At 36.2% G+C, this 26,022-nt stretch overlaps 1 protein-coding gene across 2 annotated transcripts in view; it reads left to right on the forward strand.

Annotated features, from left to right (window-relative positions):
- The first annotated feature begins 377 nt into the window (after positions 1 to 377).
- The window catches only part of GDPD1 (glycerophosphodiester phosphodiesterase domain containing 1), a 40,117-nt gene continuing 14,472 nt past the window's right edge, over positions 378 to 26,022 (forward strand). The window contains exons 1-6 of one of the 2 annotated variants that reach the window (XM_019636580.1): positions 378 to 660; positions 9,332 to 9,374; positions 16,353 to 16,488; positions 19,273 to 19,318; positions 24,538 to 24,656; positions 25,177 to 25,266. In XM_019636580.1, coding sequence (XP_019492125.1) covers positions 519 to 660; positions 9,332 to 9,374; positions 16,353 to 16,488; positions 19,273 to 19,318; positions 24,538 to 24,656; positions 25,177 to 25,266 — 576 coding nt within the window. In that variant the 5' untranslated portion in view covers positions 378 to 518. The remainder of the gene's footprint in view (positions 661 to 9,331; positions 9,375 to 16,352; positions 16,489 to 19,272; positions 19,319 to 24,537; positions 24,657 to 25,176; positions 25,267 to 26,022) is intronic. The other variant, XM_019636579.1, reaches the window with a different exon arrangement.

Raw genomic sequence — 26,022 nt, forward strand, 5'->3', positions numbered from 1 at the left:
GATGAATGATGCCTTTATTATATGTTTTAGCAAGCTCTAACTCCGTTACAGGTTTGCACTTCCTAGAGTGGGGGGCTAAGACTCTGCGCAGGAATCTTTTCGTTCTGATGTGAACTTTCTAATTATGTCAGACCATCCTGAAGGCAGTCCTTGAATAGCCGTTTCGGCTCAAGTGGTGGCGAAGGCACTGGCAGGTTTCCAAGCTTTCGCCTCAGCTGGGAGCTTCTTCCAAGCGCTGCGAATCCACAAAGCCAGGTGACAAAAGCTTATTATTGGCCCTCCGCAAGGCTCCTATCCGGCAGCCGCAGCGCGCCTGCGTGCGGGGGCTCTTTTGTTGCCGGGGCGCCAGGGTCCGGCTGCGCCTGCGTGGTGGGCAGGCGCGAACAAGTGCGCTGCACCGCCGGCACCGGCTGGGGGCGAGCAGACTTGGAGCAGCCGCCGCCGCTGCAGCCGTTGCGAGCGCCGCTGCGGAGTTTAGAGGGCCCGGAGGTGGGAGACTTTCCCATACGGTGGCTGAGATGTCGTCCACTGCGGCTTTTTACCTTCTCTCCACCCTGGGAGGGTACTTGGTGACCTCATTCCTGTTGCTCAAATACCCGACTTTGCTGCACCAGAGAAAGAAGCAGCGATTCCTCAGTAAACACATCTCTCACCGCGGAGGTGAGAGGGGTTACTAGAACCCAATGGCGGAGATGGGGGAGGCTTTATTTAATTAATTCATTTATTTATTAATTTATTTATTTGGGTCCTTTGGAGCTCCGCAAAAGGCTGGCGGGTGGAAATACGTGAGAGTTTGGGGGTAGTGGAGATGTGTGATTAGGGGGCTCCCCCGAGATGAAGACGATGTGAAGGTGAGGTCTCCTACGGAAATGAGAAGGGGTCTTTGGCAGCCAAGGTGAGGATCTCTGGAGTTCAGCGGTGTCGGGGATTCTCAGGAGGAAGAAGGACCAGGGTGAGAATTAAGGGTAGATGGAGCGTTTCTCGGCGGACGGAAGGGTGATCGCAAGGTCCCTGCCTAGCAGCGAGGCACAAGGGGAGGAGAGTGCCAGACAGAGCCGGGGGTACCTCGCCAGGGTAACCGAGAACAGACTGCTCCCAGCGAGCCAGTCGTTGAGCTTATTGGGAGGATCCTGGGCGGCGATGTTCCAGGGCTGGGGAACTGCGTGAACCTGGAACGTGCTGCAGCCCAGCTGCCTGCAGTCCCTGGGGGCCAGTCTCAGCCCAACCCCCCACTCTGATCAGGACAGTTTAGAAGAGAGGGAAACTGAGTGCCTGAGCCGGATACACTTCCCAAGGTCACAATTAGAGCTTGGGCTGGACTGGGGCAGAAACTGGAGCATCCTGGTTTCCCAAGGCTGCAAACCTTGCACCTGTTTTTTTGGGGGGTTTTTTTTTTAGTCCCATCGTGCACCCCAGCAATGACCTGGGGATTTCCGTGTCAAAACAAACAGATGATTTAGTTTGTGGCAGGGTAGTATTGTTTAAAGAAAAACGAAGAAGTTTCTTCTGGGAAAAGGTCTTACTAAAAGGAGCCTAGATAGTCCACTCTAATTTCCCAGACAGCAGGCCAAATCTTTGCCTCTTCATTACTGAGTAATAAGTGTCTATTTCATTTCAAGCATGATGTGTAAAATGTTGTGCAATTGGATAATTTCAATCAATTTTAACTCTTCTTTAGAGGCGCATGTTAAACTAGGTTAAGAGTGCTTGAAATTTACAGTCTAATGCTTGATTTGGTACCATAACTCCTTTTCTAAAAAGAATTGACCAGTAATAAGGTTTGAAATATCACAGAAATACATTAGCATTCTTCTATATAATATGTATAATTATATCAGTTAAACATAGTACTTAAGAGTGACTTCAGTGATTATGCTAGTCTCCAACTCATGAAAAGCATTAAAGGGTTTGAGGAGTCACCAGCTAAATGCCATGTTATTTCTTATTTAGTTTATCCATATATTAATAGATACATAGATAAACTGTAGGATGACATTTGACTACTAATGAGCCTTCAACCATTGTAGCCAAAAACCAACTTTTGGTGTTTAAGCTGTTGCTGTAGAAGCAACTTTCAATGGTGGTAGCCCTATCCTGAAGATAAGCAGTACACACTGCAGTTATGTTTACTGATTTAAAAAAAGAAAAGTGTGCTTTTGAAAACCCAAACCAAACCAAAACAAGATCTTCTAAAACAAAAACTATCTAAACTATCATTATGGATGATCTAAATTTCATTTTAGGAGAAGTAATCTTGTTAAATACCTGCAGACTCAAAATCTACTTACTGGTTATGATGGCCTAAAGCACTATAGTAAGTTTCTGTGTGTTAGTGCTTAATACACTTTTGTTGAGTGTGTGCACCTAATAATACAGTTGAGACATCCAGAATGATAAAGGAGATGTTTATTAAAAAACACTGTAACTCAAGATACTAAGTTTCTGGAAAATAATAGACTAGGAAGGAGTCACCTCCTTGCTTGCTGTTAATTTTTTTCTTGGACACCAATAACTATCACTAGTCTCTATGCATATCACTAACACTTGGGTTAATTTCCTATCGCTCTAACTGCAAATACCGATATTTCATGTAAACCAGATGTATGACCGTTCCAAGATTGCAACTTTGGTCGTTATATGTGTTTCAGGTATATACACCTGAATTGCTATAACTTGAAACTCTTAATGTGTACTATATTATGTCTGCTGTAAAAGGAAGTCCGAGTCAGTTTCTGGACTTACCACTAGTTAGCCTTGGGAATAAGCCTGAATTTCCTTATCCATACATGGAGAACGTTTACCTTGCGTTTCTTTGGGTTGTTAGGAGGATTAGGTGTATAAAAAGCATTTTGAAAATTGTAAAATTGTTTGGAAATATGCATGTAAGTATGGATACAGGGGATCCACATTTGTATTTTGCAATAGAACTTTGAATTGATTGAGAAGGATGAGATCACCTTAATACTTAAGTTTTCAAAGTTTTAGTGAACACTTTTGCCTTTTCTAAGATTGATTGTCCTTGAAAGAGGAAAATACTGTTTCAAAAATTAGATGCTGTATGCTTGCTTTGTTCTTAGCCTCTTTATAACATACATTGTATTGCATAATATTGTAATAGGATATAGGGATACACCTGCTTCCATTACTAGACTGAGTTCCTCAAGGCCAGGTTTTAGATTTTATTAGTTCATGCATCTCTAGCCTCTCATACAGATACTACGATATAATGAAATTATAGTTGATTGTCTGCTAATTATCTACTGCCTGCTGGATACTTTCCGTGTGTTTCCCAAATTTATTTGACCAACAATACTTTTTATAACTACAATGTGTTGATGAAACACCAATAGGACCAAAGATATATACCCTTTGAATTAAATGGAGAGCAAGTAACACTCCCAAAGGACATTTTCTTAGTTTCTCTATGAAATTATGAGTTTTATTAGTATTTTTTCCAATTGCATAAGTAACTCATGTTCATTGTAGAAAATTTGGAAAATGTGAAATTGAGAAATGAAAAAATAGTTCTTAAACTTTACTCTCTGAACATAATCTCTGTTAACATTTTGATGTATAGTCTTTGAGTACATATTGTCCTACATTTGGAGTTATACTGTGTATACATTTATTTCAGGTAATCACTGAGTTAGCTAGAGATAGGATAGCAGGGGAATAACTTACTTGAATACTCCCTAACCTGTCTCTAGGGGCCAGTTGAATTAAGTGGTCGGCTTTTTAAAAAGAGGTCTATTTATTAGGATTTAGTGGCCAAAGAATTTTTTAAAAATCGCCAACTGATCAAATCGTAACCTTCCCTCCTAATCTTTCACCCTTGGAATCAAGGCAGAGTACAGTCACAATCTGCACATCCTGCCACCAGATTGATTTGATAGGTGATAAGTTTGAGGGTCAAGATCGCTCTTGAACACTGGTTGTCTCTGGGTCCTAAACTTTAATTGGTTGTTCAGGGAAAAAATTGAGGTATCAGTATGTCTCACGGTGTCACAGGAAGTAGTAGCATTCTGCAGTTGCACCCTGATACGTGTTCTGCATCAGGCTATGGATGGATTCTTTCTTTTGAGCTCTTGTTCCCTCATCCCAGTTTTCAGGGAACTCTTCCTCACTTGTCTTGCTCATTCCTACTGATACCTTATGAGCAATGCAGTCATTTATCATTTATTTAATAGTACTTTCCTACTTAAAACAAACTCAAATGTACTTTATTTTTAGCAATGGAGATTATATATAGATCTGTGTATCTATAGATCTATACACATGTATGTTATTCAGTAAATCAAGCAAAATATATGTATATGTATGTCTATACATATATACACATATACATACACATACACATCTATACATACATCTCTCTTAAACTGTATACAAATTTAGAAAAATTAAATACCATTGTAGAAAAATTATTGAAATTATGACAAGATACATAACAATAACCATTTATCATTGAAGAGAGCATACATGTGGTTAATTGGTAAATGCAGCCTGTGTATCAAAATACAAAAGATGAATATCATCTTTCTGTGCTTCTGTGCTATTGATGTGTTTAATTTTATTCTTATGTATGCAAATATAAAGTGTTTTTCCCTTGAAATATAGAAACATTTCTGCAGTATTCCAGGGAACCCGTAATGAGAAATGCTCTTTTGTATATACCATCTCTAATCCTTACAAACTCTTTATGCCCTTATATAAATCATATATACTGCTTCCAGGACACATTATAAATGTTGAATGAACAAATGAATTCAGAAATGAAGAGGGGCTTACTTTGTTGCTTGATTCACTGAATAACTCAATTTTGAATTGAGATAAGATTATATCTTTAAACATTAAGATATGTTTTATTTGCATTAAACTGTCTTTTCCAGTATCAGCAGATATTTAATTTTGAGGGTTGTTTTCTTGTGGCTGATACACATTGTCACATTTTTCACTTGGTTTATAGACATCCCACACATATATACACATATAATCATGTATACAAAGATGTAAATGATAGTGGTGGTTTCAGCATAACTGTAAAACAAGTTTGCCATGTTTATTGAATGTTTATAGGTATATAAACATTTGGGAGGTAAAAAGAACTGAACAGATGTTTCTTTCACAGCATTTAAATCTAATTAAAAATACAAAAGAATGTCTCCTTTACTTTTCCCATCCGATCAAAAATTCACCAATCACAAAGTAGTTATGAAGCACTATATGAGAGGTAAAGTTAGTATTGAATGAAAAATTGGGAAGTATATGTCAAAGCTATAAATAAAGTGAATTGGGAATTTTCAGTGAAAGTTTTCTCAAGTGAAAAATAGGAACTGGCGAAGAGGGAAGCAGAAAGACATAAAGGAATTCTGGATAATTGTATTAGAACAGCATGCAAAATCTGTGATACTCATTCTCTTCCATATTTCATAATTAACTTCATAACTAATTAAAATTAAACTTTTATTTATATGTAGAATGGTTATTTGAAAAGCCAGGCATTGTTTAAGCTGCTTTTTGAGGGAAAAGAAAAGTTTATGACAAGTGTGCTCCTATGAATGATGTGATGATACTTGGAAAGAAAGGGAATTTAAACCATTTCACAATAGAAGAGCTAACACCAAATAATTCCCTGGGGAGGAGTGGCGTACTTCTTAATTAGTCCCTTAGTGACTCTCCAGGTTTTCACCATATGAATCTAACAAGTAATTTGGGAGTATTATCATTGTGGAATTTATCACCAAGCTTTACAGACAAATACAAGGATATGGGAATAAGGACCAATGTGAGTAACTCACTAGTAAAACTAAAACTTTTTCTTTCTGGAGATAGTAATACTTACCATGGTTGTGGGGTTTTTAATGAAATATATAAAGTACTAAGTACAGTATCTAGCTTCTGTAAATTATTAATGTCTTGACCACCTTTTCAATATTTTATTTAGTTCTAGCTATGTAATTTCATAAACATAAAGTAGATGCAAGATCTTAAGTAATGTTCGTATACTTAAGCTGTTAGGTTTAAATGAGTTAAAATTAAAATTAATATGGAAAGCAGACATAAAAGACAAACAGACTTTGAATTTAAATATTAGTAGTAAAAATTATATTAATTGTAGGGAAATTTATTTCAGAATACCAATTCTGTATTCTACCTTTTTCCTAACTCCTTTCTCCCAAACCAAAAGATCAATAAGTATCTTTTGAACTCTTTATGATGGCACATTTTAAACAAATACAAAAGTAGTAAAACTTTAAGAACCCATCACCCAGGTACAGTTATCAACTCATGCCCAATCTTGTTTCATCAGTATCCTTGCCAATTCTTCTCAGATTATTTTGAAACAAATTTCAGATATCATATTATTTCAAATATAATAAATATTTGTTGGGCCGGCCGAGTGGCGCGTTGGTTAGGAGTTGGCTTGGGATGCCAGCTCTGAGCAGCAGGGCCCCGGTTCGGATCCCACATGAGGGCCAGTGACGCTGCGCCCTCTACAGCTAAGATGGTGAACAACAGCTCAACCTGGAGCTGGGCTGCCATGAGTCGCCGGCCGCAGCGTAGGCTGCAGTGGGACTGGCAGGCAGCCGTCATGCGCTTTCGAGAGCTGCTGTGAGCCGCCGTCCAATGGCTGGCGAGCAACTGCCTCACCCTGGGAGAGCACATGATAATACCAACATGGGCCAGTAAAGCGACAGCCTCCACAACTAGACTGAAGAAGAAAAGGACAGCAACTTGTCTGTTCCCCTTCCCTGATTTCCCAATGCTGTTCCCCTCCTTCAATTCCCCAATAAAATCTTTAAATAAAGAAATAAATAGATATTTGTTGAGAGTATTTTGTGGAATATTCTAAAAGATGTATATTACCAATCCCTTGCTTTTGGAATTTGAAAAGCCTAATAAATAACACTGCTTACTTTCCCTTTGCAAGTTTGGAACTAATTTAGACATAAAATGCTGGCATCAGAAAGATGGAAGTGAAAATATTAACTTTATTACTAATAGAGCTGAAGTTGGACTCTGTTATGCCTGCTCTAAATTGAACTTTACACTAAAACTGGAGGCCTTTTCCTTACATTGACAGGGCCTGCCCTGGCAAACCTTTTGTATAGATGAGCAGAAATTTTGTTCCTTCTGAGGTTGGGCCACTGTAAAGTAAGAGGTGGACAAACAGCCCTTTCTCCTAAGTCACTTCTCCCATGGGGATGAGTATATGAGAGAGTAAAGAAGGGTTTGGGGGCCGGCCGAGTGGCTCAGATGGTTAAGAGCTCGCTCAAGAGTGCGAGCTCTGAGCAACAGGGTTGCCGGTTCTATTCCCTGCCTGAGCTGAGCTGCCGCTGAGCTGCCAACAGGTGGCAGGATGGCTCAGCTAAAAAAAAAAAAAAAGGGGGTTAAAAGTGTTCCTTACAACATCTGTGAAGCACAATAAGGCTAAGTGCAATTTTTTAAAAAAGTGTTCCTTTCATTCTTTTCCTTTCTTGGGGTCTAGAGTGGAATTTTCCTTCACTAGGTGGAAACAGGTAGTCAGGTGATGTTACCCTCAATAGTTGCCTTCTTTTAAAAAGCCTTCTTAGGGTTTAGTTGAATATACCAGAATACAAAAATACTAAGACTTAGATCTAAAGAAATTAGATATGGCATACAGGTAGTAGCACTAACCTTAAGTGTACAGCTTAATTAAAAAATATATGTGTACACATCCGGGTCACCATCACTTAGGTCAAGATACAGACCGTTTTTAGAATCATGTAAGATTCCTCGGTTTTCCCCTCCCCATTCCCAGAGGTAACCACTCCTATGACTTTTATTATCACTAATTATTTAAGATAATGGTTCTCAAAATGTGGTCAGTGGGCTCCCGGGAGTCCCTGCAACCAGACATTAAAGAGATTTGCAAAAAGGTAATACTGTGGTACTCTTCTCACTAAATGTTTTTGGGGAAGATAGTTAATTTTTCATAAAATGTTATGTTATCATGAAATGGATTTATTGTTATTTTCAAATTAACACATTTTAGAAGAAAATTCCTAAAATGTAATTATTAATGGATACAGTCCACATAATCAAAAGGTCTTTGAAGTACCCAGTAAAAGAATCTTGACACCAAAATGATTGGGAACTGCCAGTTTAATGAACTCTTTGTTGTAATAAGAATCATTGTAATCTGAAATGATAAAGTGCTTTCATGAAGGAGTTGACAATGAATTCATTTTGGAATTAAGCTTAAGAAAAATTGAGAAGCTATGGGGAAGAGAATGTTCCAGGCATATGGCATGTCATGACTTCAGTCAACAGATGTTCACCAAACACAAGTTACCATAATAATGACAATAGCAATAATAATTCTTTACTTTTACTGAACATTCATTATTTCATTGAATCTAATATCATTAGTTAGTTATAAGATGCTCAAATTTTATGTACTAAGAGAAAATTTGCCAATAAACTGTTACCATCCATTGTAAAATGCACCCTAACTTCAGAGATACTAAAACATGAAAAGCAGGGCCGGCCGAGTGGCTCTGTTGGTTAAGAGCTTGCTCAAGAGTGCAAGCTCTGAGCAATAGCGGTTCGATGCCCGGACCGAGCTGAGCTGCTCAGCTAATAAATAAATAAATAAATAAAAATAAAAAGTGAAAAGCTGTCATTTTTCCAACTGATGACATGGCACTTGACATGATAATTCATTTAATTATACCAATCCTATGAGGTAGGTGCCATTATTATCTTTATGCTTAGAGATAAAGAAGCTCAGCCTAACACAGAGGTCAGGTGACTTTCTATACGTCACACAAACATCAAACAGATTTTAGAGCAGAGATCCTAGCTCTAGAGTCCCACTCTCAAATACACTATACTGTCTTCAGTTAAAGTGATTAAAACACAGTCACTTATTTTAGGTAATTCATAGGAAAGGAGAGAAACAGGTAAATAATTTATGCTATAATATGATAAATGTCTTAGTAGAGAGATGCATAAGAGACTGTGGGAATACAAAGGAGAGAAGGTTTAACTCTGTTTGAGGAGGTGTATACTTGTATGTACCAAGTCCTCTTTGTCTTTCCTGTGACCAGTAGATATTATAACTCAAAAATAATGTTTAGTTTCCTTTAACCCTCCTGTATTGCTGTGGCTCTTTTGATATTTGACCCTTCCTGATGCAGCTAAAAAACAATTCTAAATAACATTATACTCTTTAAAACACTTGTAATGTCTACATAATATCTAAATATCAAGATTCACTTAATGTATATTATTGAAATGAATTTATGGAAAAATAAAAAGTTGAAAGTAACTAAATAAATGAAGTTTAAATTTAATGTTTTCACAGGTGCTGGAGAAAATTTGGAGAATACAATGACAGCCTTTCAACAGTAAGTATATAAAAGGGTATTCTTTTACAGTTTATCTTTAAAGGCATGATTCACAAAGTGTAGATAGCATCACTTGTGATAGTTTCTATTTTATCAAAATTGCGCTTTTATGTAGTCTGAAGTGTTACAAATAGTGTTAGGCTTCTGCATAACTGAAAAAAAAAAACTAGATTAGAGTTTTGGGTATCAAAAGATACTATAGTTCCAAAGCTGAAAGAAGACATTTGTAACAAGGGACATACTGTGTGTAATGCTAATTAGCCTTGGAGAGAAAGAGAAAAAGAGAAAATGAAACAACTGTTAACACTGGCTGCTGTTTATGAATAGGATTATGTGTTTACCCAGTAATTTTTTGTACAGATCTGAACCTGTAGTCTGGCCTAAGACAGGGAATGTGAAAAGTTAAACCCCATGCAAGATCTTACCTATCCATATTGATTTTCTTATGTAATTTTTGAGCCATTCTGTGTATATAATTGGAGCTAAGAAATCAGGTGAATTTAAGTTCTTGTTCTGCTTCTTATCAAATACACCTTAGAGATTATTTTTCCTATTATCAGGTCCAAAAACACTGCTTCTCCATATTCTAGTTTCATCTAAATCCTGTCCCCTAGATTTGTCATGGCTTACTCTTCCTGTTCTATAATATGATGCCTTTTGACTATAATCTCAATAGTTTCTTACAGCTTTAAAATGCAAAATGTTTCCTCCTGCCACAGGCTGTGAAACAAAATAATTTAAATTACTTTAAGTTATCTTCCCTCCTGAGATTATATATCTAGCTAGCTAGCTATAGCTAAATATGTATATAATTTTATGTGTACAATTTCCATGAGGTACACACACACTTCCCCCACACTCACACTACCATTTGTCAAATATTTGTTGCCTGGGATGTAGTGATTTTATATATATATATAAAACTATTCATAACTTTGACTGATTTTCAGTTTTTTTTTATGTTTAAAATATTTTATAAGTTTTTCTCCATATTTTTGGTTACATTTTTACCAACCACCCTTATTTATGAAAGTAAAACATTGGATTGTATAATAAATTATTTCTAAGAATGGTACATAAATATTTTTTATCTTTGAAGGTTTTCATCTGAAGATTTTTTTGATATGCAAAGAATACCTAATTTAGAGGGTTGTTATTTGCTAGATACATTATATTTCCAATCTTCATAAATTTTTATATTGTTTTGTTCAAGCAGTAACTCTTGAAAAGTGCCACAGTCTTCTCTATTGGTAGCTTTCTATAACTTTAGTTTCTTGGAGGTTTTTCTGGTACTTTAGAAGAAAGCAACTCTTCCATATTAGTGTTTGTTAGAGGTATTTATTTGTAAGACTGCTTGTTAATTGACTTTGAAATTTATATAAAGCCTAAATCGAATAGGCTTTAATTTTTAACTTCTTTTTAAAATTTTTTTTGTTGGTAGTGGCGGTGGCAGTGATTTTTGGTTTGGCTTGGTTTTGTCTTAAGTGTTAGTGCTTTTGCTATCAATAAGTACTTTTTTTAAATTTACAAATATTCTACCTTTTTTTTAACTGTTAGGACATTTAGAGAGTTTGTTTTTTTAAACATAACTGTTTCATGAACAAGAAAAAATTGTTTAAATATACTATTTTAGGGTACTACTGTATATTAAAAAATAAAGCTATAATATATAATTGGCAAAACACAGATACTGTGCTTAACTATGGTATATCATTGATAGAACAAGTAGTTGAGGGAGAGATAGTAAAAATATAATGAGCAGCTAAAACTTAGATCTTACTTACATATATATTTAGATGTACACTTCACAAAGCATATATATTATGACGTGGAGGTGAAAATAAGATATTAGAGAAAGTATAAAGAGTTGGTGCTGGAAGCCTGGTTAAGATAACCTGAGAGTTGAAAAGATACTGGGACTAGAAGAGCTATCATTTGGAAGAGAGGAAGAAGCTATTTTAAAAATGAGAAATGTTTGAGATTAAGATGTGAGGGTATGTGGACCAGGTATGTCTAGGAAATTGAAAGGACCTTAAGAACGCCTGGAAAATTAATTCATTGTATTATAGTTGGGGCTAAAGAGGCAATTAGGACTGATAAAGAGAAATAATTGCATCTCACAATTGAGTTTATAAAATGCTTTTAAGAACACCTTATATTATGAATATGGCCCTTTCATGATTTCTTGGGAGCAAGAATCTTTCTTTATCAATCTCTCACTCCGTAACACCTAGCTCTGCTGGTGCTAACAGGCTCTCACTAATTGCTTACAGAATGAGATATGGGAGGGGGCACTCAAGAACAAAGCAAAATATTAGCAGATGACAGATGAAGGAGACAGAGCCTTATCCATAATAAGCATAGAGCCAAAAACTAAGGAATTATACTCGTACTGCACACACGCACACATACAGTTACTAAGCCCTTGAGTATATAAAATCTGGTTCTTAAGAGCTAATAAAACTAGGTTATTAAACCAGGCCGCCTTTGTAAATACCCATAGGACAGTTTGATCCCTGTGGTATTGACATGAATGGTGAGAGAAAGAAACAAATTCTATTAGCAATAGCTGGAAGAATAAGTTGGCAGACAGTCAAAGTAATTAATCAGTGACCTGATTCTCAATGATACATTTTTTAGAATAGCTAACTATTATAATACTAATTATCTCATCAATGAAATGGGAATAATAATACAACCTCAATGTTGTTTGGAGTAAATAAGATTCAAATAAATTTCTTAACATGGGGTCTGTTGTAAGTGGTATGCATTGTTTGTTTCTGTGGAGTTTCAAGTAATTTCACATTTTCTTTTAGCACTAGAGTTTTAATTTATTTTTCTGGAAATGTTGAAGCATTGACTTGCCTAACTTTTTTCTGTGTTTCAGCTTGTCAGAAATTCAGATAAAAAATATCTGGTATTTCAGTTGAAGTTGATGCCTATTGTTATTTGTGGAAAAATTTTTTAAAATTTATTTTTATTTTTTTAAAAATTAGTTTCAGGTTTGCAACACAGTGCAATAGTTATACTTTTTACCCCTCAAAGTAACAACCCCTCCCCTCCAATCGCTGCCCCACTCCCTTTCCCCACCCCGTGGAAAATTTTGAAGGCAAAAGTGATAAAAAAATTTTCTTTTCTTGCTATGTTTTAGCTGTATATCAAATTTGAGATAGTTTTATTAGGATAATTTACAAATTGTCCTAGATGTACTTGCTATTGCTCTAAATTTTTATTTATTAGCTTGTTAATAAAAGGTAAGAATACAATAAATAGAGAATGTTTTGCATATAATTCTCAAACATTTCTGAAAATAGCCAACATTTCAGCTAATGGCAAAGTTTATACTTAGAAAGATTTCTTAAATAAAATGTGCATATATATTTAAATACAGAAAAATGTAGATAATCTCTGCTTTTACTCTCCCTCGCACACTCATACAAAACAAAAAAAAGAGAGACATGCATGTGATAAAAATTCAATAGTACCACTTTTTTTTTTTAGCCATATAAAGGATCTTAGAATTTTATTTCAAAACTGTTTGTTGGTTACATATGTTACTTACAGTTTCTACATTTTTTCTTTAAAAAAAAATTAAACACATTAAGGAAATTAAATACAGAAAAATAATTCTACCGACCTAAAAAACTAGTTTTGTTTGCTTATTTCTTTGTGGTTCTAGCAAACACACAATTGACAAACAAATCTCTTTTAAAGGGGGGTATCCTTTACAAGAGGACACAAAGTTAACAATGTCTTTTTTTTTTTTTTTTTTTTTTTTTTTTTTTTTTACTGGGGGACAGTCTGTTTTTCCAGGGCCCATCAACTCGAAGTCAAGTAGTTGTTTCAGTCTAGTTGTGGAGGGTGTTTTTTCCAGGACCCATCAGCTCCAAGTCAAGTAGTTGTTTCAGTCTAGTTGTGGAGGGCACACCTCAGTGGCCTATGTGGGGATCGAACCAGCAACCTTGGTGTTATGAGCACTGTGCTCTAAACAACTGAACTAACGGGCCACCCCAACAACGTAATTATTTACATTCAATTATTTACATTCTTACATTAAGGAGCTAGGATTATTTGTTTCGTCTAACACTAGTGATAATCAGGACACTGATGGCAGGGGTTACTTAAGGAGGAGAAGGGAGCAGTATGAGACTTTGGCACAAGACAGCAAGTGGCCATTGGATCTTTTAGAATGGGATGCTGATGAGGCTGGGCAAAGTAAGAGAAAATGAGAAAATGGTTGTCTCCATAGGCAAATTTTGCCAGTTTCATAATTTTAAAATCATTAGATCTGTGATAACCAAAGATCTTAAAAATCATCTAATCCAACTTTCATAATTGGATGCTTGTATTTCCCACAACCTCATTCTTTTTTTGTTTGTTTGTTTTTTGTTTTGTTTTGTTTTGTTTTTAGCTGAGCCATCCTGCTACCTGTTGGCAGCTCAGCAGCTGCTCAGCTCGGGCTGGACCCAAACCGCTGTTGCTCAGAGCTCAAACTCTTAAGCGAGCTCTTAACCAACTGAGCCACTCGGCCAGCCCTAACCTCATTCTTTTTTAACCAATGAATTACCACACATTTCTGAGAAACATTCAGAAACTTTTGTTTAATTGTTAAAACTTTATTCTTTAATTGTTATATAATATGTTAATACGATGTGTTTTAAGTTTAAGTCCAAAAAAAAAAGATACATCCACCCCCTTTAGGAGATTCACAGGCAAAATAAGAGTCATGAATGCTTATGTATTTAAGACGATGTTCATTTTTTCTTAAATCCCTGCTGTTGTTCATTCTGTTGGAGGTGGATAAACTGATGTCAAAAATGTTATCTTTTAAATAAAGTATATTCATAATGTAAGTAGTTTTACTTTTCCGTTATAAAACCTTATATATGCATATCTCATCTTATTGTACTTTTCTTTATTGCACTTCACAAATATTGTGTTTTTTGGTATTTTTTAATCAATGACCTCAGCTTTTTTTTTTTTTTTCAATTGGGAATTGGGGAAGGGAACATTGTTGGGGAATTGGGGAAGGGGAACATTGTGTTTTTCTAGGACCCATCAGCTCCAAGTCAAGTTGTTGTCCTTCAGTCTTAGCTGTGGAGGGCGTAAGCTCAGCTCCAAGTCCAGTTGCCGCTTTCAATCTAGATGCGGGAGTTGAACCAGCAACCTTCTTGTTAATAGCATGCGCTCTCACCAGCTGAGCAATGGGACCGCCTGTTGGCAGCTCAGTGGCAGCTCAGCTCAGGAGCAGCTCACTGGCCCATGTGGGAATTGAACCGGCGACCCTGTTGCTCAGAGCTTGTGCTCTAACCAACTGAGCCACCCGGCTGGCCCAATACTGTGTTTTTTACAAATTGAAGATTTGTGAAAACCCTGTGTTGAGCAAGACAGTTGGCCCCACTTTTCCAAGAGCATTTTCTCACTTTGTATGGCTATGTCACATTTTAGTAGTTCTTGCAATATTTCGAACTTTTTCATTAGTGGTATATTTCTCATGGTGATCTGTGATCAGTGATCTTTGATGTTACTATTAATTGTTTTGGGGGTGCCATGAGCCACACCCATATAAGACAGTGCATGTAATTGAAAAATGTGTGTGTTCTGACTGCTCCACCCACCAGCCGTCTCTCTCTGTCTCCTTGGGCCTCCCTACTCCCTGAGATACAACAATATTGAAATTAGGCCAGTTAATAACCCTACAACGGCCTCTGAGTGTTCAAGTGAAAGGACAAGTCACATCTCTCACTTTAAATCAAAAGCTAGAAGTGATTAAGCTTAGTGAGGAAGGCTTGTTGAAAGCTGAGACAGGCCAAAAGGTAGGCCTTTTGCTCCAAACAGGCAAGTTGTGAATGCAAAGGAAAAGTTCTTGAAGAAAATTGGAAGTTCTACTCAGTGAACACATAAATGATAAGGAAGTGAAACAACCTTGTTGTTGATACGGAGAAAGTTTTAGTGGTCTGGATAGAAGATCAAACCAGCCACAACCTAAGCCAAAGCCTGATCCAGAACAAGGCCCTAACTCGAAGGCTGAGAGAGGTTAGGAAGCTGCATATGAAGTTTGAAGCCAGCAGAGGTTGGTTCCTGAGGTTTAAGGAAAGAAGCCATCTTTATAACATAAAAATGCAAGGTGAAGCAGCACATGCTGATAGAGAAGCTGCAGCAAGTTACCCAGAAGATCTAGCTAAGATCATTAATGAAGGTGGCTACAGCGAACAACATTTTCAATGTAGACAAAACAGCCTCATATTGGGAAAAGATGCCGTTTAGGACTTGCACAGCTAGAGAGAAGTCAATGCCTGGCTTCAAAGCTTCAAAGGACAGGCTGACTCTCTTGTTAGGGGCTAATACAGTTGAAGCCAATGCTCATTTACAATGTTAAAAATCCTAGGGCCCCAAAGAATTATGCTAAATTTACTCTGCCTATACTAATTGTTTTTATTCTTTTGTGATGCTATTGTAAATGGCATTGTTTCATGATTTCCTTTCCAACTTGGATATATGCCTTCCCCCTTTTTTTTCCTTGCTTAATTGTACTGGCTAGAATCTCTAATCCTGTGTTGAATTACCGTGGCAAAAGCTAGCATCCTTTTCTTGTTTATACTCCTTTCATTTTATAGATGTGGAAATGTAGGCCCAGAAGGGGCATTTACTTGGCCCAGTGTTATACAGCAAGTTCGTAACAAAGCAGGAACTGACACCCAGATCTCTTAACTTCTGATCCAGTGTTCTTTCCATTATATTAGGATGGCAGAAATAAGGATAACTGGTTATGAAAAGGAGGCAACATGATTCTCTTGTCCTAAGTTCATTTAGACTATTTTCACATCAAATCATAATAGATGACAGTATTGAGAAATTTTAGTATTATGGGATTTTTTTTGCTGTCTGAGTTACAATTCCAAATTTTTACATCTGATGCATGTAAACCTAAATGTTTGCTTAAGTTTCAGAATGTTATTATTATTTGTATTTCTTTAGTGCAGTTACAATTGGAACTGATATGCTGGAATTAGACTGCCATATCACAAAAGATGAACAAGTTGTTGTGTCACACGATGAGAATCTAAAGAGATCAACTGGGATCAATGTAAACATCTCCGATCTCAAGTATTGTGTAAGTAAAAATGCATGATAAACTAATATCTAGTAGATATTAGGGCCTGTAAGATTTTTAAAAACAGTGAATGCCAGATAGTACTTCAATACATAATTTAAAAATAAATGATAATGATAAATTACATAATGAATGTGAAAGGAAATTTTTAAAAACTCTGCATTTCAGTGAGGATGTACTTAACTTCATACATATATGGAGCCTTATTTTTATAAGTATTTTAACAAAATTACCAAAGTCCTCAAATGTACACCTACTAGAGTCCAACTTGCTTGAAGTACTCTATAATTTATTTGATTCAGATTAAATATATGAATTAGATTTAGTTTCCAAGAATAGAAAGGACCTTTTTAAAATCTGATTTTAATAGTTTACATGCTTATTATAATAAAGACTAGTAAATGGAAGGAAAAATGCTCAATTTTACTTTCTAAAGAAAACTTACGTTAGGATATTATCTGTATGTATATCCTGTATTTTTTTACATAGTTGTGATCCCACTGTATATTATGTATATGTTATTTTTAAACACTTTTAACATTTTTGCACAATACACATTTTTCTGTGCTTTCTCTTTTTTTGATAGACTTTAGTTTTTAGAGCAGTTATAGGTTTACAGCAAAATTGAGCAAGAAAGTACAGAGAATTTCCACATACCCTCTGACCCCACACAGGCACAGCCTCTCCCGACTGTCCACATCCCCCCCCAGAGGGTGCATTTGTTACAGTTGATGAACCTACATTGATAGATCATCATCACCCAAAGTCCATAGTTTACATTAGGGTTCACACTTGGTGTTGTACATTCCATAGGTTTTCACACATGTATAATGACATGCATCCACTATTACACTGCCATACAGAATAGTTGCACTGCCTTAAAAATCCTCTGTGCTCTGACTATTCATCCTTCCTGCCCCTTTGATGCCTGACAACCACCGATCTTTTTTTTTTTAAGATTTTTTATTGGGGAATTGGGGGATGGGAACAGCGCTGGGGAATTGGGGAAGGGGAACAGACAAGTTGCTGTCCTTTTGTCTAGTTGTGGAGGACGCTGCTTCACTGGCCCAAGTTGGCATCATCATTGCACTCTTTCCGGGCGAGGCAGATCAGTCGCCGGCTTCTGGACACTGCTTATGGCGGCTGTTGGCCGCTCATGCTGGCTGCTGGCCGCTGGCTACACATGGTAGCCCATGGCAACCCACTGCAGCAGGGGCTGCAGCATACGCCGTCACCAGCGACTCACAGCAGCCCAGCTCCAGGTTGAGCTGTTGTTCAGCATCTTAGCTGTAGAGGACAGTGTCACTGGCCCTCATATGTGGGATCCGAACTGGGGCCCTCTGGCGTCCCAAGCCAGCTCTTAACCAATGCACCACTCTGCCGGCCCCCACCGATCTTTTTACTGTCTTCATAGTTTTGCCTTTTCTAGAATGCCATATAGTGAGAATTGCACAGTATTTAGGCTTTTCAGATTCCACGCTTATTTTTCATGAACATTTCAAAAGAAAATGAGTGCAGTTATTCCATTGAGTGGATATATAATTATTTTTAACTAGTCCTGTACTGTTGGACATTTGAATTAGTTCTGAGTTTTCACCATTATTGATAACACTGCACTGAACACCTTTATGCGTAAAGTTTTCTCTATATTTATGTGCTTATATAAAGTTATTTAAAAGATACAAATATAGGGCCGGCCGAGTGGCACGATGGTTAAGAACTGGCCTGGGACGCCAGAGGGCCGCGGTTTGGATCCCACATATGAGGGCCAGTGACACTGCCCTCCACAGCTAAGATGCTGAACAACAGCTCAACCTGGAGCTGGGCTGCCGTGAGTCGCTGGTGAAGGCGTAGGCTGCAGTCTCTGTGGCAGTGGGTTGCCACGGGCTACCGTATGTAGCCAGCAGCCAGCATGAGCGGCCAGCAACCGCAGTGAGCGGCCATCCAGAAGCCAGCGACTGATCTGCCTCGCCCGGAAAGAGCGCAATGATGGTGCCAACTTGGGCCAGTGAAGCAACGTCCTCCACAACTAGACTGAAGAACAAAACGACAGCGACTTGTCTGTTCCCCTTCCCCCAATTCCCCAGCGCTGTTCCCATCCCCCCAATTCCCCAATAAAAATCTTTAAAAAAAAAAAAGATACAAATATATACTTATAAAGATATTTGTATTTATTAAAAGTACTTATATAAAGAAAAAGTTATCTCTGTATTTAAAATTATTTCTCTAAATAAAATCCCAGCAGGGAAATTATTGGCTAAAATATTAGAAATATTATAGTTTCTTAATATATATTGAAAGTTGCTATTGCTAACTTGCTTTTTACATTGTTTAAAAGAGTTCTAAAATCTGATATTAGAATAATTCTCACTTTGCCATACTCTTACCATTATTGGGCATTATAACTGTACCAAACATTTCCTAATTCGCTAGATTAAATATTAATTGGCATTTATTTGATTATTTGTGAGTTTAAAGATTTTCTGTATGATTTTTAGTCATTTTTTTCTTTGAATTGTCTATTCTTGATACCGAGATGTTTGTATATTTATTATTGAGAAAAGGTCCATATTAAGTAGTACTTTCTTGTAGGTTATGAAATTAAGTAATTATATGATTGATTTGCTGTTGGGGATGTTCTGCTAAACGGTGCCCTATGTAAACATATGTAGTGTTTCATTCTTTTATTTTTTGAAGAAGCAAATCTTTATATCTTAATGTAAGACATTAAAATAATTTTGATTTTTTTGAGAGCTAACTTGTTTGCAATCATATCTTTTAAAGGAACTCCCACCTTACCTTGGCAAACTGGATGTCACATTTCAAAGAGGTAATATTTCCCATTTGCAGCTTAACCCTTTACATTAAAGTGTATTCATTTATGCTGATAATTTGATATACATGCATGTTCTCTTGTCATAGTAAATTCCAGCTAAAAGTACTGCTCTCAGAACTTATTCTCTCAGGCCTACAAATCTGAAACCTTGACCCTGAAATGATGAAGTCTAGAGATTTAATTGGCTCTTTCTATTTAAATTTATATACAGTTAATTTAAACCTGAATACTAATGACAAGAAACCCAGATATTATTAGGGATATTTTGTACTTCTAAAGCTTCAAATTCTAGAATATAATTATAACTTGAAGTAATCATAAATTAAATAAATCGATAAATGAAAAGACATTAAAATGACCCCTTTCATGTCCTTACTGAGTCTTTCACATTTGATTCTATCTTCCCGCTACTCCATATTTTTAATTATTAAAGAGAATTCTAATACTCGAAATACCATCCATTTCCTACATATCTTCACTTTTTAGTCACCAGCATAGCAGTTTTCTTTCTTTTAAGGGAACATTTCTCACAACAAAACATGTCCCTTAGCCCAATTTGTTAGTTATAGAATGGAACATGTTAGAATGGAAAATACATCATCTTGAGATACAGATTGCTGAGTAGGTATAGACTCCCTCACTACCACAATTCAGCCTTATATGTTGAATGATTCAAATGTAACTCAGTAAAACCACAAGGTGCTACATGTTACGGCTTGCATGTATAATAGTTAAAACCTTGGTTAAATGTCAAGGATCTATTGATACTAATTTTCAAAAAGAACTGCAACTGCCCTGTGAACTAGATTTAAAATTGGCCAGTATAATTTCACCTTGATCAGAAAATTGTTTAACTTAGCCATCTCTAAGGGATATTAAGATCTGATAATTTGTTGATTTTGCCTTCCAGGTAAGCATCATTAAGCTGTGTTGGTTTGAGGAAACACATTTTTCATTCTTGTAATTAATAGGACAATATTTGCCAAGTTATTCTAATATTTGTGTCAATTCTGCACTTGTGATGGTTAAGAAAATTTCATAAGTGAAGTTGTTCCTGTTTTCTCCTTCATAGAGCAAAGCCAAGCTTCACAAAGATTGAAAGATCTTTTGAGAAAAAAAAAAATGTTGGTTTTTTTTTTTTTATGGCTTTTATACCCCCCTCATAAAGTCATGAAACTTTTGAGTGTGAAGAGACCTTTGAGACCATTTAATTCTTTCTCATCATGTTATGTATAAGGAAACAAGTCTAAAGATGTAAATTAACTTGATTAAGGTCAAGTTCATCACAGCAAGTAAATGACCGAGCTAGGATTTGAAACTAGGACTCCTCCTCGCCCAGGCCAGTATTCAGCTCTATTCAGTATTCACCATATTGCACCTCCATTTGAAGAGCCTCTGCAAGGCCTTATTAATAGCAATGCCATGTACTCTCAAGTTTCGGACAACTGTAAAGAATCATTAACTTTAGTTCATATTGCTTTCAACTCATACTATGATTAAGTCTGTGCCTCAAATGTGAAGTTTACAGTACTTGAAACAGACTAATACATAGTATGACCAAAAACTTGATTTAGGCAAAGATTGTTCAGTTCTTTTCTATTCTATTCCTCTGCTCAGAACTCTTGCTTGCTTTTCTTTAAATACTAGAGAGAGAGAGAACGAGAGAGAGAGAGAGAGAGAGAGAGAGAGAGAGAGAGAGAGAGAGAGAGAGAGAGAGAGAGAGAGAGAGAGAGAGAGAGAGAGAGAGAGAGAGAGAGAGGGAGGGAGGGAGGAACCATCAACTCTCAGAGCAATACAAATATCAGGTCTCTGTTTTTCTCTGTGGTTCACAAACTTAATGGAGAAGCAGTGTTTTCTTTTAAAGATGCTCTGATGTGCCACAGGTTACATTAAAATGAAGGAACATAAACGTGTGTTAATCAAAAGGTTTGTTTACCCTGCTTATTGAAAGTGGTCTTTTTTCATGGAAAATAATAATTTGGATAATCTGGAGTTGACAGTAATAATCAGTTTTAAACTAGCATGCCATAAAGGCGACGCAGCACATCCTCGAGTATACTAGCATTCTTTTATTTATTTTATTTTTTCATTACAGCTGACATTCAATATTATATTAGTTTCTAGCATTCTTGTTTTCCTGTTTCCTCTTTCCCTTTTTTGTAGGGAAAGAGGTTATCCTCTGCCTGGAACAAGACTGGGGACAAACTTTCTCCAACTCTTTTTCTACATTCTGTGCTGGCGGGAGCATCTAATTTAAATACCTTCACATCATGTTAGCACACTTATTTCTTAGCACAGTTTAATTTCCTTGTTTCCCCCACTGTGTGATGCAATATTGTTCTTGTATAATTTATCATTTTGCTGTTCCAAAGTTAGTTTTGTCTGTTTAACCCTTTTCTAAGTTGATCCTTTCATATGTTTTACTTGGGTGTGAAGAGCTATTGCCCATGGCAACTCTTTTGACTGCTAAAGTAATTTTTCCACACTTAACAAGTTAACAAAATGTTTAGTTAAGATAACACCATCTAAACAGAACTTTCAGTAGTGATATCAGTATTTTTTTTTACACTGTCCAATAGGATAGCCAATAGCCACATGTGACTATTGAGCATTTGAAATGTGGCTAGTGCACCTGAGGAACTGAGTTTTTAATTTTATTTGATTTTAATTTAAATAGCCCTGTGCAGCTAGCAGCTACCATATTGAACTATGCGTACTAGAGCATAATGTTCAGACTTTTTAGGTTATGAGAAACAGAAACCAGTTTATACTAGCTTAAGGGAAAAAAAGAGATTTATTTTATCATTAATTGTCTAGGATGATGGTGTATTCTACATTAAACATGATTGGATCTAGGGGTCTAAAAAGGACTCTTTTTGCTTTGTTCAGTGGTTCTGCTTCTCTTGGGCTTATCCTCTTGTACTGTAAATGGATTTTGTCCATGTGGCAGAGAACATGATCACTGACAACTATAAATTCACATCCTGCCTGTGCTGTGACCCCACGGAAAAAGGCAGTCTCACCAGTGAGCTTCAAGGGAGAAATTCTAGAAAAAGACACTGATTGGCCCAGCTTGGGTCATGTGTCCATCTTGAAATATTTACTGTGGACAGAGATAAGCAATTATGATTGGTCAGACCTAGGTCATATGCTACCATGAGAGTGAATGGGAAGTGGGTCTTGTTGACAGCCCAGTATATTAACACAACTAATTTTTGTAGTTCAGTTTTATAGTCTATGATAAGCCTAAACTCTTTCAGTTATAAGTGCTAGAAATCCATCTCAAGATAGTTCAAAAAACATTTTTAAAGAATTTATTGGTTCTCATAACTAAAAAGTCTAGAGATTGTATGCCTTCAGACATGATTGATTCCAGTTGCTCAAGCAATAATTGGTCTCTATCTCCACTTCTTCTTTCCGCTTTCATTTATGTTAGCTTTGTTCTTAGGCACACCTTCTCCACATAAAGATGGACCTCTGAGAACATCAATAATGCATTATTCATTTTGCTGAGGATTTCAGGAGACTTCTAGTGTCCATATTGTTATGCTGGAAGGGTCATGTGCTCTCTCCTTGTCCGGGGAGACAGCCAAATGATTGACAGTCCCATAAGAGCCCTATCTGAATTACAAGGAGTAGGAAAAAGGCAATAGGAATAGAAAACCAAACAGACAAAACAGTAACATACTTCCGGTTTTTTTTCCTTCACTGTGGCTTTTCACATGAGCCATTATTGTAATTAATGTTCTGACATGGATTTAATTTGCTTTTTTGATATGCTTCTTTGTTTTGATTTGCTGTACAACAAGGATGAAATAAAGGATCTTTCACCATTTTATTATTCACAGATTAGTAGAATTGAAGTTTTAGATGGAAGAGGAAATTTTATAATAGTTACATAATATGTATAGTAAATTATATAAATGATTAGAGGCAAAAGGGACTAGGGAAAGAAGAAAGAAAATAATCCTCATGTAACAAAGAATGATTAAATCCTCTTCTAATTATTTTATGACTCAGTTTTCTTTGAATTCAATTGCATTAATATAATTCTTCAACACATTACTTAATTAGCATGTATTTCTCTTGCCTGAATATTTTTCTCAGTCTCTGAAAAGTTCAATGATGATATCAGAGCAAAACTTTAGGAACAATCTCAGTATCCACTAGTAGGGTACAACGTCTCAGCTGGGGTTCTATAACAAAGAGAGATTAACAAGAGAAAAACAAATAGAAGTTTATTTATTAATATGTATGCATCATGGGAGAAACTCGGGGATGGCTGGAACCAGAGTTTATATAGCATCTTAACAACAAATAAATGTTAACAATAAAACCAATAAATGTTCAGAAAAGTGACAAGACAAAGGAGTGAGTTTCTAGGGTGGCAAATTGTGGGAAGGTAAATATATATGGGGGAATAATGGAAAATAAAGGCTCGTCAGTAGTTATGTAGTCTTCTGGTGCTGATAAGCGTCCAGGGTTGTTGGTGATTGATTTTTGTATAAATTTAAGTCTCGTTTATAGGCAAATAGGGGGAGGGCAGAGAGCTTTTTTTGTATCTGCTTCTTCTCAATTGCTTTGAGTTCAAAATAATCCTTGTGCCAAAGTGGCATATTTTAGAGTGGTAAACCACTGGTTCCCTTCAAGGAGAATGGTTAAATTAAAATAGTTAAATTGTTGTATCGCTACTCAATGGAGTATTTTAAAAACTTTAAAAATAATAATTATAGAATAAAATCAGATTATATCAATGTCAATATCATGGTTATGATATTGTATTATAGTTTTGCAAGAGGTTACCATTGGGGAATCTGGGGAAAGGGTGCACAGATCTCTGTGTATTATTTCTTAGAACTGCATGTGAATTTAAGAATCATCTTAAAAAGTTTAACAAAAAACTTTTAAATCATAATTATAAATGCAGTGTATTAACATGCAATATTTATATTTATGTAAAAAAGATCAGGTTAAAATCTGTAGGTACACTATAACACTATTGAATTATGCATAGGGGGAAAAAAAAAAAGAGTAGAGAAAGTACACCAGAGGGTCCCAATGGTTATATCTAAGTTGTTGGATGATTTTCTTCTTCTTTATACTTTTAATCATTTTGTAAATGTCCTATTATGACTACATACTTTAACTTTTCTAATCATCAAAAAAGTGAAAATTACCTTTTAAAAATACATTTAAAAATCTTGCTTTCTCAGCATGCCAATGCGAAGGAAAAGATAACCGAATTCCATTACTGAAAGAAGTTTTTGAGGCCTTCCCTAACACTCCCATTAACATCGATATCAAAGTCAACAACAGTGTGCTGATTAAGAAGGTACTTAAGGCATTGCCTCCCCTGAGTGTGTTGCGTCCGATTTCACAAACTAAATAAGGCCAGAGTAGGTGGCTGCCGATCGATAATGTTCAAGGAAATGTGATACTCGAGGGATCCGCATTGTTTTAAATAATGCCCTCCCTGGTAGAAGAGATCACTTTCCTGCAGAAAAGCCTCTGTTCAGAGTGAGTTGTCCTGTCTCAGTCATGGATAACAGTGAGCTCCTGTGAAACAATAGTTCTGCATTTACACAATTAACTTCTCCTTTAACTTGCTTCATTGGTAGTTAGCTTATGACAAATTACTAAAGAGTTGTATTCTAGTAGATAAATAATATAATGGAAAAATGTAAGTGATTCCATGTATCTTATAAAATAATCTGAATTTATGCATCGCTTCTTCCAAAAGTTTATGCTATTCACTGGCAGATAGTCAATTGTAACCCGTTTTTTAAAGTGAAAAAAATGTAAGTAGATTTACAAATAGGCACGTGCATAAAAATTTGAACTTTCCTTTCTAGGTTTCAGAGTTGGTGAAGCAGTACAGACGAGAACACATAACAGTGTGGGGTAATGCCAGTTATGAAATTGTAGAAAAGTGCTACAAAGAGGTAAGCTTCAAAAAGGATATAGAATGACCTATCTTTGTTATTATTGTGGTTGTATATCTATAAATGGTAAGTTGTAATAATTTTTAAAAATTATCTTATTTCATAGCCTTGATCCAAAGACAGATGGTACTGGGTGGGGGCAACTAACTAGAACTTTACTAATAGAGATAATGGATTTATAGGTAATAGAGTTAATAGAGATAATGAACCATGCAATTAAAGTTCAATATAATTGGCCTGGCTTACGTTATTTTTACATGCTAATATTAGTGTTTACCAACATTTTATTATGTACATTATAAAACAAAATATGATTCCTATCTTTTAATTTCTGGTTTTTTTAGGTAATTGAAATTTTTTGTATAATTTGGAATTAAAGAAAAAGTATTTAGCCCTTCGACTCTGTAGCTCAAGCTTTTCTTTCCCCTATCTCCGAACTAGAATTGATCAAATTAAGCCAGGATCATAATTATCAAGTAGTATGTGTTCATGTATATATAATTTCAGTGAGCCATCTACCCACTGAAATTTTATCTGATTGAAGAAAATACATCTATAAAAATTAATTTTGCTACATTTTGAAATGGTATGCTAAGCCTGTATAAAAATAACTTTAGCTATGTAGTCAGCTAAGAGTGTTAAGAATTGAAGACTGGGGTCGGCCGAGTGGCGCGATGGTTAAGAACTGGCTTGGGACGCCAGAGGGCCCCGGTTCGGATCCCACATACGAGGGCCAGTGACACTGCCCTCTACAGC

This window comes from Hipposideros armiger, unplaced genomic scaffold (assembly GCF_001890085.2).
Source record: "Hipposideros armiger isolate ML-2016 unplaced genomic scaffold, ASM189008v1 scaffold_29, whole genome shotgun sequence".
Classification (NCBI taxonomy): Eukaryota; Metazoa; Chordata; class Mammalia; order Chiroptera; family Hipposideridae; genus Hipposideros; species Hipposideros armiger.